This window comes from Panthera onca, chromosome B1, assembly GCF_046562875.1.
Source record: "Panthera onca isolate mPanOnc1 chromosome B1, mPanOnc1 haplotype 2, whole genome shotgun sequence".
In the NCBI taxonomy this organism is placed as follows: domain Eukaryota; kingdom Metazoa; phylum Chordata; class Mammalia; order Carnivora; family Felidae; genus Panthera; species Panthera onca.
The window spans coordinates 153,090,184-153,110,959 of record NC_138342.1 but is presented as its reverse complement, the minus strand read 5'-3'; the positions used below and the strand labels follow the sequence as shown (position 1 = coordinate 153,110,959).

At 41.1% G+C, this 20,776-nt stretch overlaps 1 protein-coding gene and 1 long non-coding RNA gene across 4 annotated transcripts in view; one reads left to right on the top strand and one right to left on the bottom strand.

Moving 5' to 3' along the window:
- PINX1 (PIN2 (TERF1) interacting telomerase inhibitor 1) overlaps nt 1–2,390 on the bottom strand; it is an 88,023-nt gene extending 85,633 nt beyond the window's left edge. For 2 of the 3 annotated variants that reach the window (XM_078445590.2, XM_078445591.2), the window contains exons 1-2: nt 2,244–2,385; nt 1,588–1,694 (exon numbers count right to left, since the gene is read on the bottom strand). Coding sequence is in view for 1 of the 3 variants with exons in the window: in XM_060653713.2 (XP_060509696.1) it covers nt 2,244–2,262 (19 nt within the window). In the remaining 2 variants the exon portion in view is untranslated. Of the gene's footprint in view, nt 1–1,587; nt 1,695–2,243 lie in introns of all 3 variants that reach the window. The other variant, XM_060653713.2, reaches the window with a different exon arrangement.
- Nucleotides 2,391–2,492: 102 nt separating this feature from the next.
- LOC144616121 (uncharacterized) overlaps nt 2,493–20,776 on the top strand; it is a 48,335-nt gene continuing 30,051 nt past the window's right edge. Inside the window, exons 1-2 of the long non-coding RNA XR_013555081.2 lie at nt 2,493–2,894; nt 4,484–4,590. This is a non-coding gene — a long non-coding RNA (uncharacterized LOC144616121). The remainder of the gene's footprint in view (nt 2,895–4,483; nt 4,591–20,776) is intronic.

Here is a 20,776-nt window from a genome sequence, read left to right as displayed (position 1 = left end):
TTTAAAAATAGGGTAAGTGCCTATAGCAAAAATAAAACAAAATATAGTACACATGGCAAGGGAAAACAGGAAATAGCATGTGCTTAATGAATTGAAAATCTTCACTAATGTTAAGTGGGGGAAAAACCAAAACTGTACCTACAGAATTAAGAATCACCCCAATTTTATAAACTAACAGAAAATAGAATTGCTAGGCAGTGAAATTATGAGTATGGGGTTTTTCTTTGCTTCTATTTTCTTACTTCTAAAATGAGAACGGGGCGCCTGGGTGGCTCAGTCGGTTAAGCGGCCGACTTCGGCTCAGGTCATGATCTCGCAGTCCGTGAGTTCAAGCCCCGCGTCGGGCTCTGTGCTGACAGCTCAGAGCCTGGAGCCTGTTTCAGATTCTGTGTCTCCCTCTCTGACCCTCCCCCGTTCATGCTCTGTCTCTCTCTGTCTCAAAAATAAAAACAAAAAAACAAAAAAAAAAAACAAAAAAACAACAAAAAAAAAATAAAATAAAATGAGAACATCAGTCCTAAATATCTAATCACAAAAGATGCCACAAACTATACTTAGCAAGTTATTTTAAAAGATAACACAAAATATAATATTATGCCAAAGATTTGAAAATTTGGGGTGCCTGGGTGGCTCAATCAGTTAAGCATCTCACTTCAGCTCAGGTCATGATCTCGCAGGTCTTGGGTTTGAGCACTGGGGTATGTGCTGACAGCTCAGAGCCTGAGCCTGCTGGGATTCTGTGTCTCCCTCTCTCTCTGGCCCTCCCCCACTCACAACTCTTGTCTCAAAAATAAATAAGCATAAAAAAAACCCAAAAGATTTGAAAATCTGGAGTCATGGTGGGGAGACAAGAACTCAAAATATTCCCTTGTAATCATGCAACTTGAATTACTGATGTCTACAGACAGCATTTCATGCATCTACAGCAAGCATTTCATACTTTGAAATATTTTCACATTCACCACTTCATTGATTTTTTTTTAAGCCAACCTAGTAATGAAGATAATAAAAGTAGTTTTTAATAGTCCCACAGAAACTTATCATGGAAAGAGACATAAATGAACAGCAGAGCCAGGGCCAACGTGCATGCTGTATTAAGCATACATCAGAAAATATTAAAACCAGAAAAGATCTTAGCAGCCCTAGTTTTACAAATGAACAAACAGCCCACAGAGTCACAGTCTAGAACATATTCTTTTCTGTAAGTCCCTATTTAAAAACAATAGAAAACTGCTGGTCCTAGTGACAAAAAAGTTAAGATACGAGATAACTAGATCAAATTTGTCACTTTCTAGCTCAGTGACTCAGGGCAAATTATTTTCCTCTGCACCTCGATTTCATCCCCTGTAAAACTGGAACTCCCTGTAAAACTGTTTACTCCTTGCGTTTTGTGCTTCCATTCTTCCACCTTCTTAGATAAGAGGATGCTGATAACATTTATTTCACAGAATCCTATGTGGTTGCTGTAGGTCTGTTCAAGCGGTTTCTGTTCATTGCTCACTATACACTTCCAAAAAGTTATGGGCCATCTTTTCATGGCCAAAGCACGACTGCCATCTGGTGGCAGGAAACCTTAGCTACAGATACCGCTCAGAAGTCAAATAGCCTCTCCAGAGGGAGGGAATTGATGAACTTCACAAAGTGGTGGTGTCAGAAGCAAACTGAAGCAGGACGCGGCGTTACAGCCAACACTCCTGTCACACAAGAATGTTAACATTTCCAACTAAGCCCAACTAAGCCAGTCTTACTTAGAATCACTCATTAGCCCTGCATCCCCTAAAAAAGGCTAACTTCCTGCGTTTGACGCTTTTAACCCCTTTGCTTTTCTTTTTCTGGGTTCAATAAACCTTCGAGAACGGGATTTCACTGCCTGAAGAGATTCTGCTGGCCCAGCCGCCTCTTTTTAACCAGAAGAAGCTGAGAGCCGGGAAGTGAAAGACCAAGTCAGGGTTCCTACGATCGGCGTTCTGGCTCCCATTCGAGCCCACCGCGCGCGTGCCCAGATCTGAGCTTGAGGACAAAGTCCCACGTGGACACTGGCAGTCTCTTTCACTAACCGACCAGTAGCTAACCTGAGGAAGGCTGCGCCGGGAAATCTCTGCGGCAGGCAGGGCGAGACGAACCGGGGTTACCCAGTCCCCTGGCATCCCCCGCCCCACTGCGCGCCGGAGACCCGCACCCCGCACCACTTGGTCTGGCCGGGCGCGTCACCTGGAAACTTCACCCTCGCTCCCTCCACTCACGCTCAGCCAGCATTGACATGTCGAGAGCCTGTGACGCCACGAGCCTCCGGACCTGAGAGGTGGCGGCGACCAAGCAGCCGGCTCGCGGAGAAGTTACAACCACCAGACTCGCAAACCAGGTGGACTGCAGCGGCCGAGGCGCGTGCTGGTGACGTCAGTGGGCCGCGACCAGCCCTCAACCACGTGGCGGCGAGTGGGCGGGACGCGGGCCTTATGGGGGAGGGGCGGGCCGGGGAGAGTATATTCCGGAAGGTGCGGGCTTGCGGACACCCAGGGGGAGAGGTCAGAGGTCTCCGGGTCTAAAGCAGGTGGAGGGGAGGGTGTGGGTTTATTCGCATGAGCAAGTTCCTGAACTAAATGATTGCCTATGTGTAAACGCTTCTAAAAGCGTCTGCCACAGAGCAAGCGCTCAATAGGGTTACCTGTGTCACTCTCAATATTAATAACTAAATGCCAAGAGTGGTGGTTTCTGGAAGTAAAACATGAACTCTGCCCTCCGCTCAGAATCTCCTGAGGAAAAGAAACATGTAAACAATAGTTCTTAGGGCCGCCAGTATTATTAAAACGGTGTGTATGAGGAGTTTGACAAACTCACCTAGAGGGGAGGACTTTGCAGTATGGTGCCCCACCTCTGCCCTCTGAGGTAGATAGGTAAGTAGACACACAACTATGAATCTATCTGTGGGATCCCAAGTTAATAAGATAACTAAATGTGGCTAAAATGTTGTCTGTCTTTAACATGATGTCTTCAACAAGACTAATAGTTTTTTTCAATATATAATCCTCATAGAGATGTCATAGACGCAAGAAATGGTGGAGTTGAAACAAACCATGGAAACCATTAGTCTATCCTGCATTCGTCCAAATGCAGTCCCTTTTATAGGATTCCTTTTTCGGTCTCTGACTGAACATCTCCAGGAAAGGCAGCTCACCAAATCACAAGGCACAACCATTCCTTACTATTCACTGCCACACTCAACAATCCGAGTTCAGTTTTGACCTAGACCACACCAGCAGTGATGCAAACTTCTGTCTCAATGTTTCTGACCATCAAAGAGACAAAATTATCTTCCTGCAATCATATACCAACGTATGTGGTGCTTGAAAATGCTGACTTCCTGATCAATTCACTATTGTCCACTCTCATGTAACTACCTTCTATCTTCTCCTATCTTATCAAACAGATCAGCTAATTATCCAAGGACTTGGGTGATCCTGCCTTTCTCATTTGGAGCAAGTCCAACTCCCTACTTTACTCCTGTTTTCTGCGTCACAACTTATGTGCTCCCTGACTTAGTTATAAAAGTTACATTGATTTTGCCTCTCCTCTTTCCCCTCAGTTCCTGGGTATTCACTGCCAGCAGCAACTATCCGTTTGTATTTCTTTTTTCTAATGTTTATGAAACTAGGTAAGTTTACCTTGATGGTCTAGACCCCTAGTTAAAGGGAAACTTCATCTAGAACAGGAATCTAGTTCTTCATACAGCTTCTCTTGGCACCTAGGATGCTCTCTTTATGTTCTACTCATGAGGAGAAAGCCTTCTATCTATATAGTCACCTGAAATTTGTGGAGAGTCACATGTCCCTCCTCTCTGTCTGACAGTCTCCTTGCCAGAATTTCATTAGAACTCCCCTGGAGACTGAGACACTTCAGTTAAAATTCACAAAACAGCCCCTACCATACTCAAACTATTCTGCTAGATGTCTATGTGCATACAGAGATGATTATGATAAAGGCCAAGTTCCAGAGTGCACGTTATAATGGGAAAAAACTATTGTTAAGTTTGGGCTTTAAAAAATGTATGTAGAACCCTATTTGTATTTTTAAATTGTCAGTTGGGAGTGGATACTGTACTTTTAAAAACAAGGTGATTCAGGGGCACCTGGGTGGCTCATTCGGTTAAGCATCCAACTTCAGCTCAGATCATGATCTTGCAGTTCACAGTTCGAGCCCACGTCAGGCTCTGTGCTGACAGCTCAGAGCCTAGAGCCTGCTTTGGATTCTGTGTCTCCCTCTCTCTCTGCCCCTGCCCCACTCATGCGCCTACTCTCTCTCAAAAATAAATAAAAACATTAAAAATTTTAAAAATAAATAAAAATAAGACACATCAGTATAAGACATTCAGTCTTATTCTTCAGTCTCTTTCTTGGCAGACCCTCTCAGAGCAGTGCTTCTCAACCTTTAATGTGCATGTGAATCATCTGAGGATCTTATTAAAATGCAGTTTCTCATTCATCAGGTCTGGGATAGGACCAGAAATTCTGCACTTCTAACAAGCTTCCAAGGATGTGGGTGCCGATGATCCACAGACCTTCCTTTGTGCAGCAGGCCATTAAACAACCAAAGGTATGAATGAACGCAGGGTTAAAATATACCTTTTTTTTTCTGTTCAAGAAAAGTACATTGCGAAGAATACCTTTAGGTAACAAATGCTCTCAATATACGAAAGAACTGAACCTAGAAGTTACTTGGGTAAATCATCTGACATAGTCCCCCACCTTCAGGCAAGCAAAGACCAATGTCAGAGATAGATGATTGCTACTTCTTTTCTTTAGCTCTGGCAAATCTCAGTCAACACCCCCCCCCCCACACACACACACACTCCACATACATACAATTACAAAAGCTAGTTACACATTCTGTACAATCACAAAAAGGAATTCTCATATGCTGTACTACATCTTTATATATCAGATGTATCACTAAAATTTTTATCTGTAAAAGAAATAGAACTGAATCTTGCCAGTTAAACTTAGCCCAGTCCTAAGAGGCACCAGGCTGATACAATGGAGGAAGAAAAAAGCAGTCAGAAAATATTACAGAGCCTAAATTCTGCTACTAGCTTGGAGTGTGATCTTGAGAAAGTCATCTTGAAATGACCTCTTTTTATAACACTGATCCAATCTATGAAAAAAGAATTATCACTGAGATTATTTCCATCTGAAAGACTTTCAGAAAATTACTTTAATCAGAAAAGCATAAGTCAGTGATATGAACATTAAAGGGACTATAATATCATAATATTTGAGATCTAGGATTCTTTTTTTTTTTTTTTTTGATGTTTATTTATTTTTGAGAGAGACAGACACAGAATGCTAGTGGGTTAGGGGCAGAGAGAGAGGGAGACACAGAATCGGAAGCAGGCTCCAGGCTCTGAGCTGTCAGCACAGAGCCTGACGCGGGGCTTGAACTCAAGCCGTGAGATCATGACCTGAGCCGAAGTCAGACGCTCAACCGACTGAGCCACCCAGGCGCCCCAGAGAGCTAGGATTCTGAAGCCGCACTTTCTGGGTTCAAATCTTAGCTCTGTCACTTACTAGCTTTGGTAACCTGCTGTGTATCTTGGGCAGATTACTTTACCTCCCTATTCCTCTATTAAGAGAAATAATGAGATGATACATGTCAAGTGCTTAGAAAAGCACCTGATGCATAGGAAACACTCAATATAATACTCAATAAGGCACTATTATAATTTTAAAGGAAATAGAGGTTAGGATGATTATTTCAACAAATATTTATTGTTTCAGAGATTGTGCTTGGTGCTGGAATTACAAAAGTGAACAAAATAGTCATGACCCCTACCCTCATTGAGTTTGCAAAGAAGAGAGGCATTACCATAAATATAGAATTAGACCTAAAGGTAAATGTTGTGAAAGAGAAATACATGTGGCTAGGACAGAATATAAGAGGGGATTTAACTTAGGAAAATTAAAGAAAGCTTCCACAAGGAAGTGACAAATGAATTAAAACATGGACTATTCCAGGACTTGATGTGGCTAGAATTCAGAGCAAGGGAAAACAAGGCCACAAAATTGAATAAGGGGCCAGTTCTTACAAGGCATTGTGGGTCATAATAATGGTCTGGGTCTTTGTCTCAAGAACTATGGGAAGCCACTGAAGAATTTTTAAGTAGGGGAGTAACACACATTATAGCTTCTAAAAGTTCCCTATGGCTGTTGTATGGGCCGAACACATTGAAGGGAGAAAGGTATATATGGGAAGACTGATTTGGGAGTTGAGAGAGAGAAAGTTGTCAAGAATAATCTCAAAATTTCTACAACTGAAATGGTGGTATTTGGGAGTGAGGAATAAAATAACTCAGTTTTAGATATGAGATGATTGAGGTGTCTTTGAGTATGAACCTCATCAGTTAGACATAGGTGTCCAGAGCTCAGGGAACAGGTTGGGCTAGAGATAAAAATTGGGAATCATGCAAATGTAGATGTTAAAGGAAGCCATGGACCATAATGTGTGCACCCAGAAGGCACATGGAATGAGAATAGCAAAAGGCCAGGCTTTGAGGAAATCTAAATTTAATAGCCAGAAGAGAATAACAAGACTCCTAGGAGAGATAGAAGGAGCTGCTGTAGAGGTAAGAGGAAAAGCAGGGTGGGAAATGTTTAAGATAACGATGAAGTGATCAGCAATGTTGAAAGCAGCAAGAGATCAAGTATGAATACTGATGATTTTTATGTAGCAGTGAACCAATTTCAATGCTTCTGAAAGTCTCCTTTGGGGACTAGGTGATTAAAAACATAAAAGAAGAGGAGATTTAGAGTTCTGCAAGCAAAAGAGAATCCTAAACAATCAAGGAATCTAAATTTCTTTTCCCCAATTTCCCCTCCACACACACTAAAAAGAGAACTACTGTTTGAAAGGGCACTTTGCTACACTGAGAGTAAGTGGCACTCTTGCACTACGCCTTAGCCAAGAGCCTGTCCATGAAATTAATAAACAAAAATAGTCTTCATCTATACAAGGCTTCTATGAGAAGAAAACAGAAAGTGGGAATTGAAACATTTCAATGGATGACAATCTACCCCTGTAAAAACAACCAAAACCAGAAGAAAAGTATAGATAATACCCCATATCAAATTAATTACTTGGTGATGTGGAGGAGAAAAAACAACTCTGAATTGGAAATTCAGACTCATAGGAACAAAAAACAGAAAGAAATCAAATGAGAGTTGATTGTACACGGGAAAGAAATGGAAGTAAAAAGGCACAACCGTATCAGAAGTGATGACAAGATTACAAGATGCCCAGAGGAAGCTATTCAATTAAAAGTTAATAAGAGATATTGAAGAAAGCTAAGAGAATGAAAATAAAATTTAAAAAGGAATTTAAAAACTGTCAGAAAGCTGTTGAAATGGAAGAGAGGCAAAGAAGATCCAACAGACATATATAAAATTGGAGTTCCTGAAGAAGAAAAAGAAAACAATGGAACAGAACTAACATTTACAACTATAGTCCATAAAACTTTCCAGAAATAAAAGAGGATCTGATTCTACATATTTAAAAAGTCCATCAAAAAAAATTTTTTTTTCAATAAGATGTCCATCAAATACCTGGGAAAACTAAGCCACAACAATCAACTCCAAGACATATCCTAGCAAAACTATTAGACTTTTTCAAAAAGAAAAATCTTGGGGCGCCTGGGTGGCTCAGTTGGTTGAGTGTTTGACTTCGGCTCAGGTCATGATCTCACGGTTCATGAGTTCAGGCCCTGCATCAGGCTCTGTGCTGACAGCTCAGAGCCTGGAGCCTGCTTCTGATTCTGTGTCTCCCTCTCTCTCTCTGCCCCCCTGCCCCACACACACTCTGTCTCTCTCTGCCTCTCAAAAATAAAACTAATAAAAAAATTTAAAAAAAAGGAAAAATCTCTAAGCAAGGTAATAATAATAACATGTAAATAGTAAGTTAATTAATGAACATAATTAATTGCTTAAAATAATAAAGGCAAAAGATTAAGTCAACATAAGACCTCTCAATATCAACGTAGAAAGCAAGACAACCATGGAGCAGCTATTTTAAGACACTCAAGTAAAGAAAATATGAATCAAGAATTGTATATCCAGCCTACGTATCCTTCAAGTGTCAAATCTGTAGAAAACCAGTTTTAAACTTGCCACAACTCAGGGAATACTACACTCATGAACCTTTCTTGAGAAGTCTATTAAGGACAAGCTTCATCCTACCAGGAGATGACTGGGAAAACTTCGTGAAAAAGGATAGTAACACTAGATGTAATGTGTAAGTGATGAATCAGTAAATTCTATTCCTCAAATCATTATTACACTATATGTTAACTAACTTAAAAGAAAAAAGAAAAAAGAAAAAGGATAGTAAGTACGTATATTCAATGACATAGTAATTGTATGTACCTATAGTAAATACTTACATGCAATTACATATATGTAATTGCAAACAGGTACTTTCCTTGGTGCATTGACCTTATATCACCTGAAAATCTTGGAAATGGGCTGTGAGTCCTATTTTAGATCATACCTTGGATGAAGAGAGAGGTTGTGGGATCAGGTGAAATAAACCAGAGGGAAAGTTTCTCACTTTAAGATGTTCTGAGGCAATTAGGGCCAGTTCATTCAAAACATTTTACACTTTTACTGTATGGTATGGAAATACCACAAATCTGAGTCAAAAAAACTTCTGTGGTTCCTGTAATACAAACTCATGGAGACTCTCCTAACTTTGGTCTGAATGTGCTGTTTATCCATCTTTTAGTTTCTGCATTGTGGTCTAAATGTTTTAAGTATGTCTGATTTTTGTCTGTGTGAACTGTGACAGGGGTAAAGTTGGGTAGGTTACTTCCTAAATGTTTTCCTCTCCTCTGTTTATTATATAACCTAGGTGTCATATTAATAATTCCATAATTTAGAGAGGGCTTTACTACTTTCAAAGTCTTTCACAAACATCTCATTTTGATTTTGATTTCAAGGATGCTAATGGAAAAATTTAATTTTAAGATCTCTGTTTATGCATTTGTGACACTGTTTGAGCAAAGCCAAGCCATCCGATCTTCCCTCACAACCTCCTTCCACTATCACCCACCCCAAGGAAAATTTGGATCAAGGGTACTTAATGACAAGAGGAGGTATAAAATCCAGGCGTGAAAAATTACAGCTATTGCTTATCAAAAATTGAAGCAATAATCAAAAGTTAGGTGGCAACTAGTTTTAAGTGTCTGCCAATAAAATCGGGGGAATTGGGGACAGCATTAATACTGCAAAGCAGAGAATAACAAGGAAATTAGGTAGGTGGCAGATTATTGACATAACAACTTTTTTTTTTTTTCTTTTTTGGAAACACACTATTCGTGCTTAGCACTTTAGTGCCTATGAAGATAAACAATGCAAAACCTGACCTTATGGAACTCTTATTCTAGGGAGGAAATGGATATATGCAAATTTAATTGTAACACAATGCAAATTGTGTTAAATATTTTAAAGTAGCAGAAAGTGGCTGTGGAAGCATTAGAAGGAAAGAAAAATTCCTCTTCCCAGGTCAGCATCACTTGGGAATTTGTTAGAAATGCGAATTCTCACGTCCACCCTAGACCTTCTGAAACAGAAACTCTAGGATGGGTCCCAGCCCTGTGAGTTTTAGTAAGCCCTGCCCGTAATGTTCATGCTGAAGTAGGGGAAACACTGATATTAGATACTCATGCCTGGTAATATGACTTCTAGGGGGTCTAGAAAGAAATATTGCCAATTTTATGCAAATATTTGTGTTTCAAAGTGTTTTTTGCAGCCTAAGTTGTGAGACAAAAAATTGAAAACAACCTAAATATCCAACAATAGGGGAATTATTAATCATTATAGTTATATGTCAATTAAAATTCCAGCCACATCTACCATCCTTGCTATGGGAAACTGCTCAGCCAAGAGACACAGCCCTCCAGGTTTCCTTTATAGAAGCCCCATCTCTACCCTATGAACCACTTTGCCTATTAGATGCCTGTTAGATGAGGCATGCGGTCACTCCCTGGAAGGCCAACACCCACTGGCATGAGGCCACCTTGAAAAGCTGGCCAGGCATGAGGTGATGATCAGCTGAAATGAGTCTTCCTCTTGGCAGTTTGAACCAGGAAGTAGAAAGAAGCAGCCAGGTAGTAGAGATAGCTGTGTAAAGTATGTTTTTTAAGGTTTTGTTTGTGATGATCTCACTGTGAAAGTAAGGAAAGGGCAGGAGAGGGAGAGAAGTTTCCGTGAGAGAAGACAATTCCACAGAACGTGGTTATAATTATCTCTCCCTGGTAAAGGGAAGTAAAAGTAACACTGATGCCTGGCACCTGTTTTTTATTGTTTATTTTTTTATAGATTTAGAATAAAAGTAAAAATAAACCTACCCCATGACCCAGCAATTCCACTTCTAAGTATTACTCAAGAGAAATGAAAAACACAGTTTTACAAAAACACTTGTACAAGAGTGTTCTTAGAGGCTTTATTCACGATAGTTAGAAACTAGAAGCATCCCTGGTGATCATCAGCTGGCAAATGATAAATAAACTGGCACATTCCTACCATGGCATCCTACTCAGCAGTGAGGAGAAACAAACTACTGAAGCACACAACATTTAATGGGGTTGGCAAACCATGGCCTATGGGCTGGCTACCTGTGTTTGTAAACAAAGTTTTATTGGAACAACCAACCCCATTTGTTTATCTAGTGTTGGGCTGTTTTCTGGCCACATCAGCATAATTGAGTAGTTTTGGGAGATTGTATGGCCCCAAAGGCTAAAATATTTCAACTTAGAAATATTAAGGGGACGCTTGAGTGGCTCAGTCAGTTAAGCATTAGACTCTTGATCTCAGTTCAGGTCCTGATCTCAAGGTTCATGAGTTTGAGCCCTGCATCAGGCTCTGCACTGAAGGTGCAGAGCCTACTTGGGATTCTGTCTCTCCTTCTCTCTTCCCCTTCCCCCACTTTGTGTATGTGTGTGTGTGTGTGTGTGTGTGTGTGCGCACACTCTCTTTCTCTCTCAAAATAAGTAAACTTTTAAAAATATATTAAGAAAAAGTTTGCTGTGCCCTGAATTAATCTCAAAAACATGATGCTCAGTGAAAGAAGTATATATTCTGTGATTCCATTTACATGAAATTCTGGAAAGGCAAAGGAAATCTAGGTGTAAAAAATCAGAACAGCTGTTGTCTCTGGGGACTGGGACACAAATTGACTGGGAAGGGGCACAAAGAAATTTTCTGGGATGATGATGGTGTCATAGATTTTGATAATTATTTGGGTTACCCAGTTCAATGTGTTTTTTTTTTTTTTTGAGCTCAGGGGTGCACTCTTAGGATTTTCACATTTTATTGTGTAGACATGGAAAAAATATTAGCAAACATTGAAATTTAGGTAACAACATTCATGCTGAGTTATTTAGGGGAATGTATTCTGATAGCTACAACTTACTCTGAAATGCACCAAACATAGGTGGGATTAATGGATGGAGAGAGGACAATTATGTGAATGTGTGATAGAGCAAGTAGAGTAAAATCTCGATGGATGTTCCCTATAACATTCTCCCAGCTTTACTTTATGCTTGAAATTTTTCATAATTGAATAAAAACAACACTGACAATGTTTAAGATAGGATTTTGAGGATGTTTTCATTTACATAAATACAAGGGCTCAAAGGTAATATTGTACCAACCTCTAAATAAGATAGAGCAACAAATCCAATAGTAAACAGACTCTCACTCCTTTTACAGGGTTTTATGGAGAAATGACCAATGAAAAATAATTCTCTGCTTCTAATAGAGTAAACTTGCTTGATGGGGATAGCCCCGTTTTGATGGCTAAGAGCTGGAAGTTGAGCCCTGTGGTCATGAAGGAAGTTACTGTAATCTGTGTATCCTTTCTGTGCAGTTGATGCTCAAATATATACCCCAACATTTGACTTTTTCTTGGATGTGCAGGCAAATTTTGACTGAAGAAAGCTCACCCACATTGCCTCTGCTTTCAGCCATAGCTTCCTGAATGGAGGCAGTGAGAGAAATGTCCTACCTGTGCTCAGGTCCTGTCCTGGGACCACAACCAAGAGAATGAATGTCATTGTCATCTCTGTTCTCAATCCCTTAATGTAAAGTGTTCTCAGTTTGGTTGAAAGTCAGGTGGATGTTCATGGGTTTGAATGATCCAGGCCAGAAACCATTGTGTACAACAGAAGCGACAAGGTGATGTACAAAGAGAAGGAATACTGAGTTCATGGGGAGTGAGGCTTGTTAAGGTGGGGCATCGGAGGGAATATTTAAGGCTCTTGCCGACATGTGGAAGCTGTTCTGGTTCTGAGCAATTCTCATGCCTTCACTTCCTACAAGGTCCAATTACTTGTCTTTTGTTCTCCCTTGGCCAATTTAGCTGAGAACCCTCTTTCCTTATTACCTAGTGTTCTCCTTATAATACACTTCCTATTTGAGGTAACCCAAATGAGTGTTGGTTCTTATCACCAAAAAAGAAAGAAAAGAAAAGGAAAGAAAGAAAAGAAGGCAGGAAGGCAGAAAAGTTCTCAACCAAGTTAAGTTGTACCTATATTTGATCAGCCATAGTTAATGTGATTTCAGTAACTTAAAAAATATGTACCAAATAAAAGCCTAAAAGGTAATAATAACCTGAATCATTAAGATCATTTATTACTGGTAAGGTCATGGTTATTTTTTGATCTTCTTAATGCTTTTTAAGGTTTTCTCCTGATTATGGTTCATATGTTCCTGCTTCTTTACTTACCTACCTGATAACTTGTTATGCCATGACAGGAATTCTGTGTTATATTATTGGGTTTGGGAGGATTTATATTCCTTTAAATATTTCATTCTGGGATACAGTTAGGTTTTGGGGGGAATAATTTGATCTTTTCAAGACTTTCTTTCAAGCTTTGTTAGGTGGGAGGCTAATAGTCTTTTAGTTTAGATGTAATCTGGTCCCACAACTGAGGTAAGACAATCTTCTGAGGATTCTATTTAATGCTCCATGTGTTCAGAGTTCTTCCTGCTCAGGAAGTTATTCTTGGCCCTGCATAAGCTCTGGGGATTTTTTTCTGCCTGTTTCTCTTGGGCGGTTCTTTCCCTGTAGTTTCTGTACATGTGTCCCTTGCTCAGTGCTCACTGGAAGACTAGAGGGGACCCCTTTGATGGTATGTGGAGCCATCACTTGGTATAGCTCTCTTCTCTCCAATACACAGCCCTGTGGATTCTAGCTACTTTGATCTGTGTCTCCTCGGCTCAGGGAGACCCTCTGGGTTCTGTTTGGGGGCCCCATCCCCGTGTACAGCCTGGAAACTCTCTCCAGGCAGGACATAAGGGCAATCAGAGGGTTCACACCCTTTACATTCTATCTCTTGGGGAGCACAGTTCTTGACTGCCCACTGCTTAATGTCTGAAAACCAGTATTTTGTATCTTTCATCCAGTTTTGTGTTGTTCAAGATGGATGATAAATCCAGTCCCTGTTACTCTCTTGTGGCTGGAAGCAGAGATTGCTTATACTTTGTGAATGTTTCAAGTTTTATATAGTTTATATACTAGCTATGTAGACACCCCAAAACAAGTCTTTAAAAAGTAAAATTGTCCTATACAGTAACAAGCAAGTTAGAACCATGGAAGGTTTAAGCCAACAAACCCAATTTTATCTTCATATAATTTTTTCACTAGTGAAAACACATGAACCTAAAATTGCATAAAGCAGAAATGAAATATCATTTGCTCTGAATGACTTCTATTAAAAACAAAACAAGAACAAACAAACAAAAAAAACTACCCACCACCACCACTGTCACCAAAACAAACTATAAACATCTCCGAGAGCATTCTGAATTTCCATAGAGCTGCATATTGTGGTGGTTGGAGCAGGGGAGCCTGGGAGCAGGCTGAGGGAAATAGCTTTGTTTTCTCACTTATTTAAAGCTAATTCTGCCTTGGAAGTTCACTGCTGGCCTCGGCTCCGCCCTTCCCCCCACCAACCTTGGGAGATATTTTGCCCAAGCAGGAATGACACAGCCCACGGAGTCTGTTCTTGTCAGTTATCAGGGGAGCTGTATCTATTATAAACTCTCTAAATGTGCCAATCTAGTGGCTGTTACCCAAAGCATGGAGGGCGCATCCCTCCCTGAAGGGTTTCTCCTGCAGTGCCTGCTGAAGCCTGCCTCAGACCGCAAGCTGAGAAGCACCTTCCCGCTCTCAGATCCAATACACTAGAAATGGGTGCTTGATATGATGTTTTCCTGAGATTTATCTACCCATTCCCTGGCCGGTGTGGAGGGAGGGGGGAGAGGAAGTATCCTATTTTGCTAGGCTATTCCCCCTGTAATCTACTTGAAACTCAACCTGGTTTCTGTTGCCTGTGCTTCTGAGTCTGGAGAATGTGTGAGTGATCCTTTTTTCCTTAAGTTGACATGCTCAGCTAATACCAACTCAGGGCCCTCATCTTCAAAGCCTCCTGTAATCGATTTTCTTGTCCTCTCTTGCAGTATTTGTATGTTATAGAAGCTCGCATAGGAAGACAAAACCTAGCCAAGAGCAGTGTGAAGGGAAGGCTCTCTATTGATACTGGTCCAGAAATGCCTTCTGGCTTCCTGGCGGCGGTTCCGGCATGAGATGCCTCCTCTGTTTATACTTCCTATCAAAATGTTAGGACTTCAAGCTTTAGACTTCACAAAATCTGTAAAGCTCAACGGTGGAAAATCACATCCAGAGATCAAATTCACAAAATCATGTCAAAAGAAAAAAAAATCCGATTTCCTCACTGCCTTACATTTTTTTTTATTGTCTTAGATTAGCCTTCTCTAGCCTTTGAGTGAGGTGGTGACACTTTAGTTTCTTATACCTTGAGGTGTTTTCAGGGCTGCAGGTGGTAGAGGGGAGGGTGATAGGGATGAGGTCAGGGAGATGCCTGCAAAGGGAATGAATAGACCCACAGGGTGGGAGTTGGGGTGATGAAAAAGGATGGTGTGGTGGCCAACTTAGTGGCTTGAGAGGGTTTCCAGACCTGAGCTGCTAGCTGAGGCCCCCAGTCCTGAGAGAGGGAAAGCATCCCATCAGGCAGGGACCGTGGCAATTTTGAATGGAGATTCTGGAATCACCTAAGGAAGTTTCCCAAGCCTTAGTATTGCCTCTCCCTGGCCCCTTCTAGAATCTTTCTGGCTTCTGCTGCTCTCTAGGTAAGTAGTCCCCAGCCCATGGAGCTCTGCTGGTATAGTCTGTCCTCACCATGATGATTTTCTTTGGTGCAGTAATTAACAGAGTGAGTTCCAAAGTTAGAGGGTTCAAATCTAGCTCTGACGACTGCAACTTATGTCCTCTCTCTGATCCTGCATCTGCTATCCCAGGGGTTGCTGTGAAAATTAAGTGGAAGACACACAGGAACGGCTAGTGAACTATAGTGTTGTAATACTGCAAGTGGCCTTTGCTGTTTACCCTGAGAATTATATGCAGTTCTTGGGGCTGAATCTGCGCCTTCCTTATTCTTCCTGTCCCTCTTTCATCTTTTTCTGCCATTTACCAGTTGCTGACTCTGGGCAAGTTACTAAATATTCTGTGCCTCATTTAAGGTTGATACTGGTACCTACCTCAAAGGATTGCAATGCTGGTTGAAAAAGCAATTTAATGAATGTCCTAAATGAAATCCTCAAGTAGTTTACCACAAGGAGAAGGAACATAAAGAAGGAACTAAAGAAATGGCTGTTTGTACTGGAGTGTGCACAGTTTTGTTTTTTAAGTGCACACCAAGGCCACCATCCTGATCTGTCCAGTAGTGATCTCAGCAGGGTAACAGATGAGAGAGATTCCTGGGTGGTGGTTGTCATTAGACCTAGAGTCCCAAAGAATTGGAGACCTATTAAGCCACTAGCCGAGGCCATTGCTGATTGAGGAGGTGGTGAAGAGGAGGCCATGATCATGAAGCACAAATCCTTACATCAGGGGATATTACCTAGGAAATCTCTAGAAGTCCTTTCAGACGTTTTTGACTTATACAGAGTTAATTCACGTTTAGTTCTTTTAAAAAACTTGATTATGAGAGATTTTAAGTAATACCATTTGCACAGTTATAGACACCCCATTTTTTAAAACCCCACTTTTAAAAATAAAAAAGTATATGTTGAGGTGTCTGAGTAGCTCAATCAGTTAAGCATCCGACTCTTGACTTTGGCTCAGGTTATGATCTCACAGTCGTGAGGTCAAGCCCCATGCTCTCTCTCTCTTAAAAAAAAAAAAGTGGGGCGCCTGGGTGGCTCAGTCTGTTAAGCGTCCAATTTCGACTCAGATCATGATCTCGCACTCCGTGAGTTTGAGCCCTGCGTCGGGCTCTGGGCTGATGGCTCGGAGCCTGCTTCCGATTCTGTGTCTCCCTCTCTCTCTGCCCCTTCCCCGTTCATGCTCTGTCTCTCTCTGTCTCAAAAATAAATAAACGTTAAAAAAAATTTAAAAAAAGTATATGTAATAGTGTACATATACATACATACACAGTTAGCATATACATGGAAATATCTGAGAAGCTTATATTCCAAACTGCTAATATTGGCATTTTCAGTGGAACAGGAAAGGAATTACAGGAGACTTTATTTTCTGCAATGTATATTTCTATATTGCCAAGACTTTTAAATTATAATGACATATTTTTTCTCTGTTATACCAGAACAATTTAAATGTATATATTCTGTTTATTAATATGTGAAAGGGGCATGCATGCTCCCTTTAAAATTATTGTCTGTCTGTATATGGAATGGACATAAGTATTTTGCCTGGAAACTTAATTCCACCTTATCCACCCAATCCGAGGCATGTTGGAAACTCATTTTAGGCACAGATGACAGAAATCTGTCTGCATTTTGGAAACCACTGGACACATTTAGCATTTTCCTGAGGCAGAAACATGTGACTGGGAACCACCAGGAATGACATCAGCTGACTATAGCTGGGGTCCCATATGGATGCCCTTGCTCCTAATACACACTGCCTGTTCCTAGCCACTCTGCCCTGCCACCAGTCCATGTTACTTCCTGTTCCCACAGCTTTGATTCTTGTGACTTCCCAGTTCCTACTTCTGAATGTGTCCCTTTTAAGGATCTTTGGCCTCTAGGCTCCCACTTCTTGATCCTGGTTTGACTTTCTTTTTTGTTTTCTGGTCTAATCTCTTGATTGCCTCTCCTGTCTCAGGCTTTCAGACACCATGATCACATTTCTAGGTCCATTTGGGCAGCCCTGCCTAGCATTGGCATATGACACAACTCTAGGGAAATTTCTAGATATCTTAGAGGGGAGCTCTGAAGTTAATATGGCTAAGTCCCTCCTGATGAAAACGACAAGTGCAGTATTTGCAGACAGGCCAGTCATTTATGGCCTTAGGTTTTAGATTCATCCAAGCTGTTGTGTGTATCAACAGTCTGTACCACTTTTTATTTCTAATTAGGATTCCAGGGTGTAGGTGTATTACTGTTTAACCATTCACCTGGTAGAGGATATCTGGGCTGTTTTTATTTTTGGACCATTGCTACAAACATACCTGTACAGGTTTTTGTGTGAACATGGATGTTTATTACCTTGATATAAATGCCCAAGAATGCAATTCCTGAGTCAAGACATAATCGCATGTTTAGATATGTAAGAAACTCACAAAATGTTTTCCAGCATAGCTGCACCATTTCACTTTCCTATCCAGAATGTATTAGTGGTCTAGTTTCTCAGCATCTTCTCCAGCGTTTGGTGTTGTCACTATTTTTTGGTGGGGTGGTGATATCACGTGGCTTTAACATGCAATTCTCTGATGGCTAATGATGTGAACATCTTTTTGTATGTTTATTTACTACCTGTATATCCTCTTTGGGGAAATGTCTGTTCAGGTCTTTTGCCCATATTTAACCACTTCTTAAAAGTTAACCCTATAGAGGGATGCCTAGGTGGCTCAGTTGGTTGAGCATTGGACTTCAGCTTAGGTCATGATCTCATGGTTTGTGAGTTTCAGCCCTGCATCAGGCTCGCTGCCATCAGCATGGAGCCGACTCCAGATCCTCCAGCCCTTTCTCTCTGCCCCTCTCCCACTTGTGGTCTCTCTCAAAACTAAACATTAAATAATAATAGTAATAATAATTGAGTTAACTCCATAGAAAGTCCAGCAATATGAATCACAAAGCCATAGGAAGCACCATTTTACATTTGTTGGCAGCTTGTGGGAGGTTAAAGAGGGGACCAAGAAGATACATACTATGCCCTGCTCTCCAGCTTCTTCCTCCACAAGAAAATTAAAGTTATACTGAACTGATGGGTCCAGGTTTCAAGATACCAATTAGACCACATTTCCTAGTGGTCAAGGTTGCTGTATGTGGTGAAGGTCATGTGTCATACACCGATGTGGCTTTCTCTCTGGTAGTGGAAGGAACCAGCTGAGTCAGGGTTGTCTCTCCGGGGTGGGCTTGCCCATATTGCTTTCTCTCTCTTCCTCTCTGCATGTGCCCATGTAGCCTTGTAGATCTTCAGCCAGCTGGGGTAGGAGTTAGACTTAAGGCAGAGAAGAAGCCTCACTTAGAGGCATGGGCTCCAATCTAATTTACCAAACATGGTGCATTGGGGTGAACACTACATTCCCAGGTAATAATGAAGCTCAGTTAGGAGAAGAACCTGATTCCATGCTAATAGGATCTTGCTAGGACCACTTCCTTTTTCATGGAGCTAATGATTCTTCAAAGTCACACTCAACATGGGGAAGCCCAAGGGCCTTCCCCAGCTCTCACTGCCTGACACATGCTAAGTACTTTCTTTGTCTTATTCTGTTTTCCCCACATTTTATCTTCTCCCTCTTTGCTACCATCTTCCTCCAGATGTGTAACATTAGCTATGCCTAAGCCGTTTGTTTGATCTCTCCTCCTCTCCCCATCTCGCTCCCTTCTGGGGCTCCTTCTTTCTCATGATTTCAGCCACCCCTCCTTTTAGATGTCAACCAAGAGGACTTCCTTCCTGGACTTGTGGCTTCTTTCATGTTCTCTGCAGTTGTTTGCCTTGCTATTAGTATGCCTTCAATGCTTTTTCTGTCCCAGGAGCTCTTTTTCCTGGTTTTCTGTTCCTAATACTGGCAAATCCATAGTTAACTAGACCCAAAAGAGTTCTATTCAGTCCCCTGTTGCAGTCAATGCATTCTTTTTTGCTTTGGTGGGGAGGACTGTTAAGGTTGAATGTGTACATAAAGTGGTACAGTGACAGTGGTGTGGTGGGAAGAACACAGGTTTGGGGGGCTGATAGTCCCCAAAATCAGGTGTGGTTCTGCCACTTACAGGGCAGGAGGTCAACTGACATCTCTGTGGCTTAGTTTCCATATCTATGAAATGGAAGACAGGAATACCTAGCCAAATGGGGCAGTATGCTTGAAAGTGAGTTATAAATGGTAAATAAGTACTAGTAGCTGATATAATAGTTGTGATAATGACTGTGTTTAACCCAGTCATCACCCAGAATGCCTTAGCTAAAACCCAAGTCTTTTTCATCTTAAACTTTTCTTCTCCTTGGCCCAGGGATCCTATATGGTTTTACCCCTTGTCTATATAACAAAATGTGGGTGAATATTGAGTTCAAAACAAGAGGGCAGGTGGGAGTTTTCCATTTGGACAAGAACTGCCTTTGGCATAGTTACAAGCATTGTCTGCAGCTTTTTTTTTTTTTTTTTTTTTTTTTTTTTAAGAATAAAGGCTAAGGAGGGAGTCTATTGGGTGGGAAGGGAGGGATGCTGGGGTATCAGCTGAACTAGTGCTGAACTCAGCATATTTTTACATTCAAATAATGCAGAAAAGAGGACTGAGTGGTAGGGAAGGAAACTGGGGAAGAAATCTCCATGGTACAAAAGTGAGCTACACTAGCTGTGTAGGTGCTCCATTGGACAAGGAGTATTAACTCTCTTTATTCAGAGTAAACTAGAGGTTGGTATCTGTGGCATCCTTTATGTCTCTCAAGTTGTGCAGCTAAGTAGGTTTCCTTTTTCTTGATTTCTTTCTCCAAATCCATCAGCTTTTGCTTAGTTTTATCTCAGTGAGCTCCAGGGAGTTGGCAAAGGCAGAATGTCAATTCCAAGGGAGAAGGAAAGCAGCAAGGGACCATCTCTGAATCACATTGTTATGTAGGAAAAGTAAAGCACAGGGTAAGTGGTGACTCCCCTGTGTGACTTAGTGACTTCACAGACAGAACCAAATCTAAACACACACAAATTGCTCCTGAAACTATAGCCTCTGAAAATGGTTTCTGGCTTTTAGACCTCATGACTTCTCATCCTTTTTTTTTTTTTTAATGTTTACTTATTTATTTTGAGAGACAGAGAGAGCATGTGCAAGTAGGGGGTGGGGGGAGAAGGGCAGAGGCAGAGGGAGAGAGAGAATCCCAAGCAGTCTGCACACTCATCCAGGAGCCAGACATGGGGCTCCATCTCACAACAGTGAGATCATGACCTGAGCCAAAATGCAGAGTTATACACTTAAAGGACTGAGCCACCCAGGCGCCCCATGACTTCTCATCTTTATTAGTTGGTTCTAACTGTATGGTGAGATGGGTAGGTGACAAATATTAAGTTTTCTTTCTAGGTCTCAACCTCCATAATATATTTGTAGAAAGCATAAGCAAATATTCAAACCCACAAAAACCCAGCTTTGAGCAATTGATCTTCCTGCTTTCTATATTTAATTTTTAATATTTTAACTTTATTTTTAGAATATATTGCTTCCTTCATCAGGAAAACCTGAGGTGGCATGCAAAAATACATGGGTCA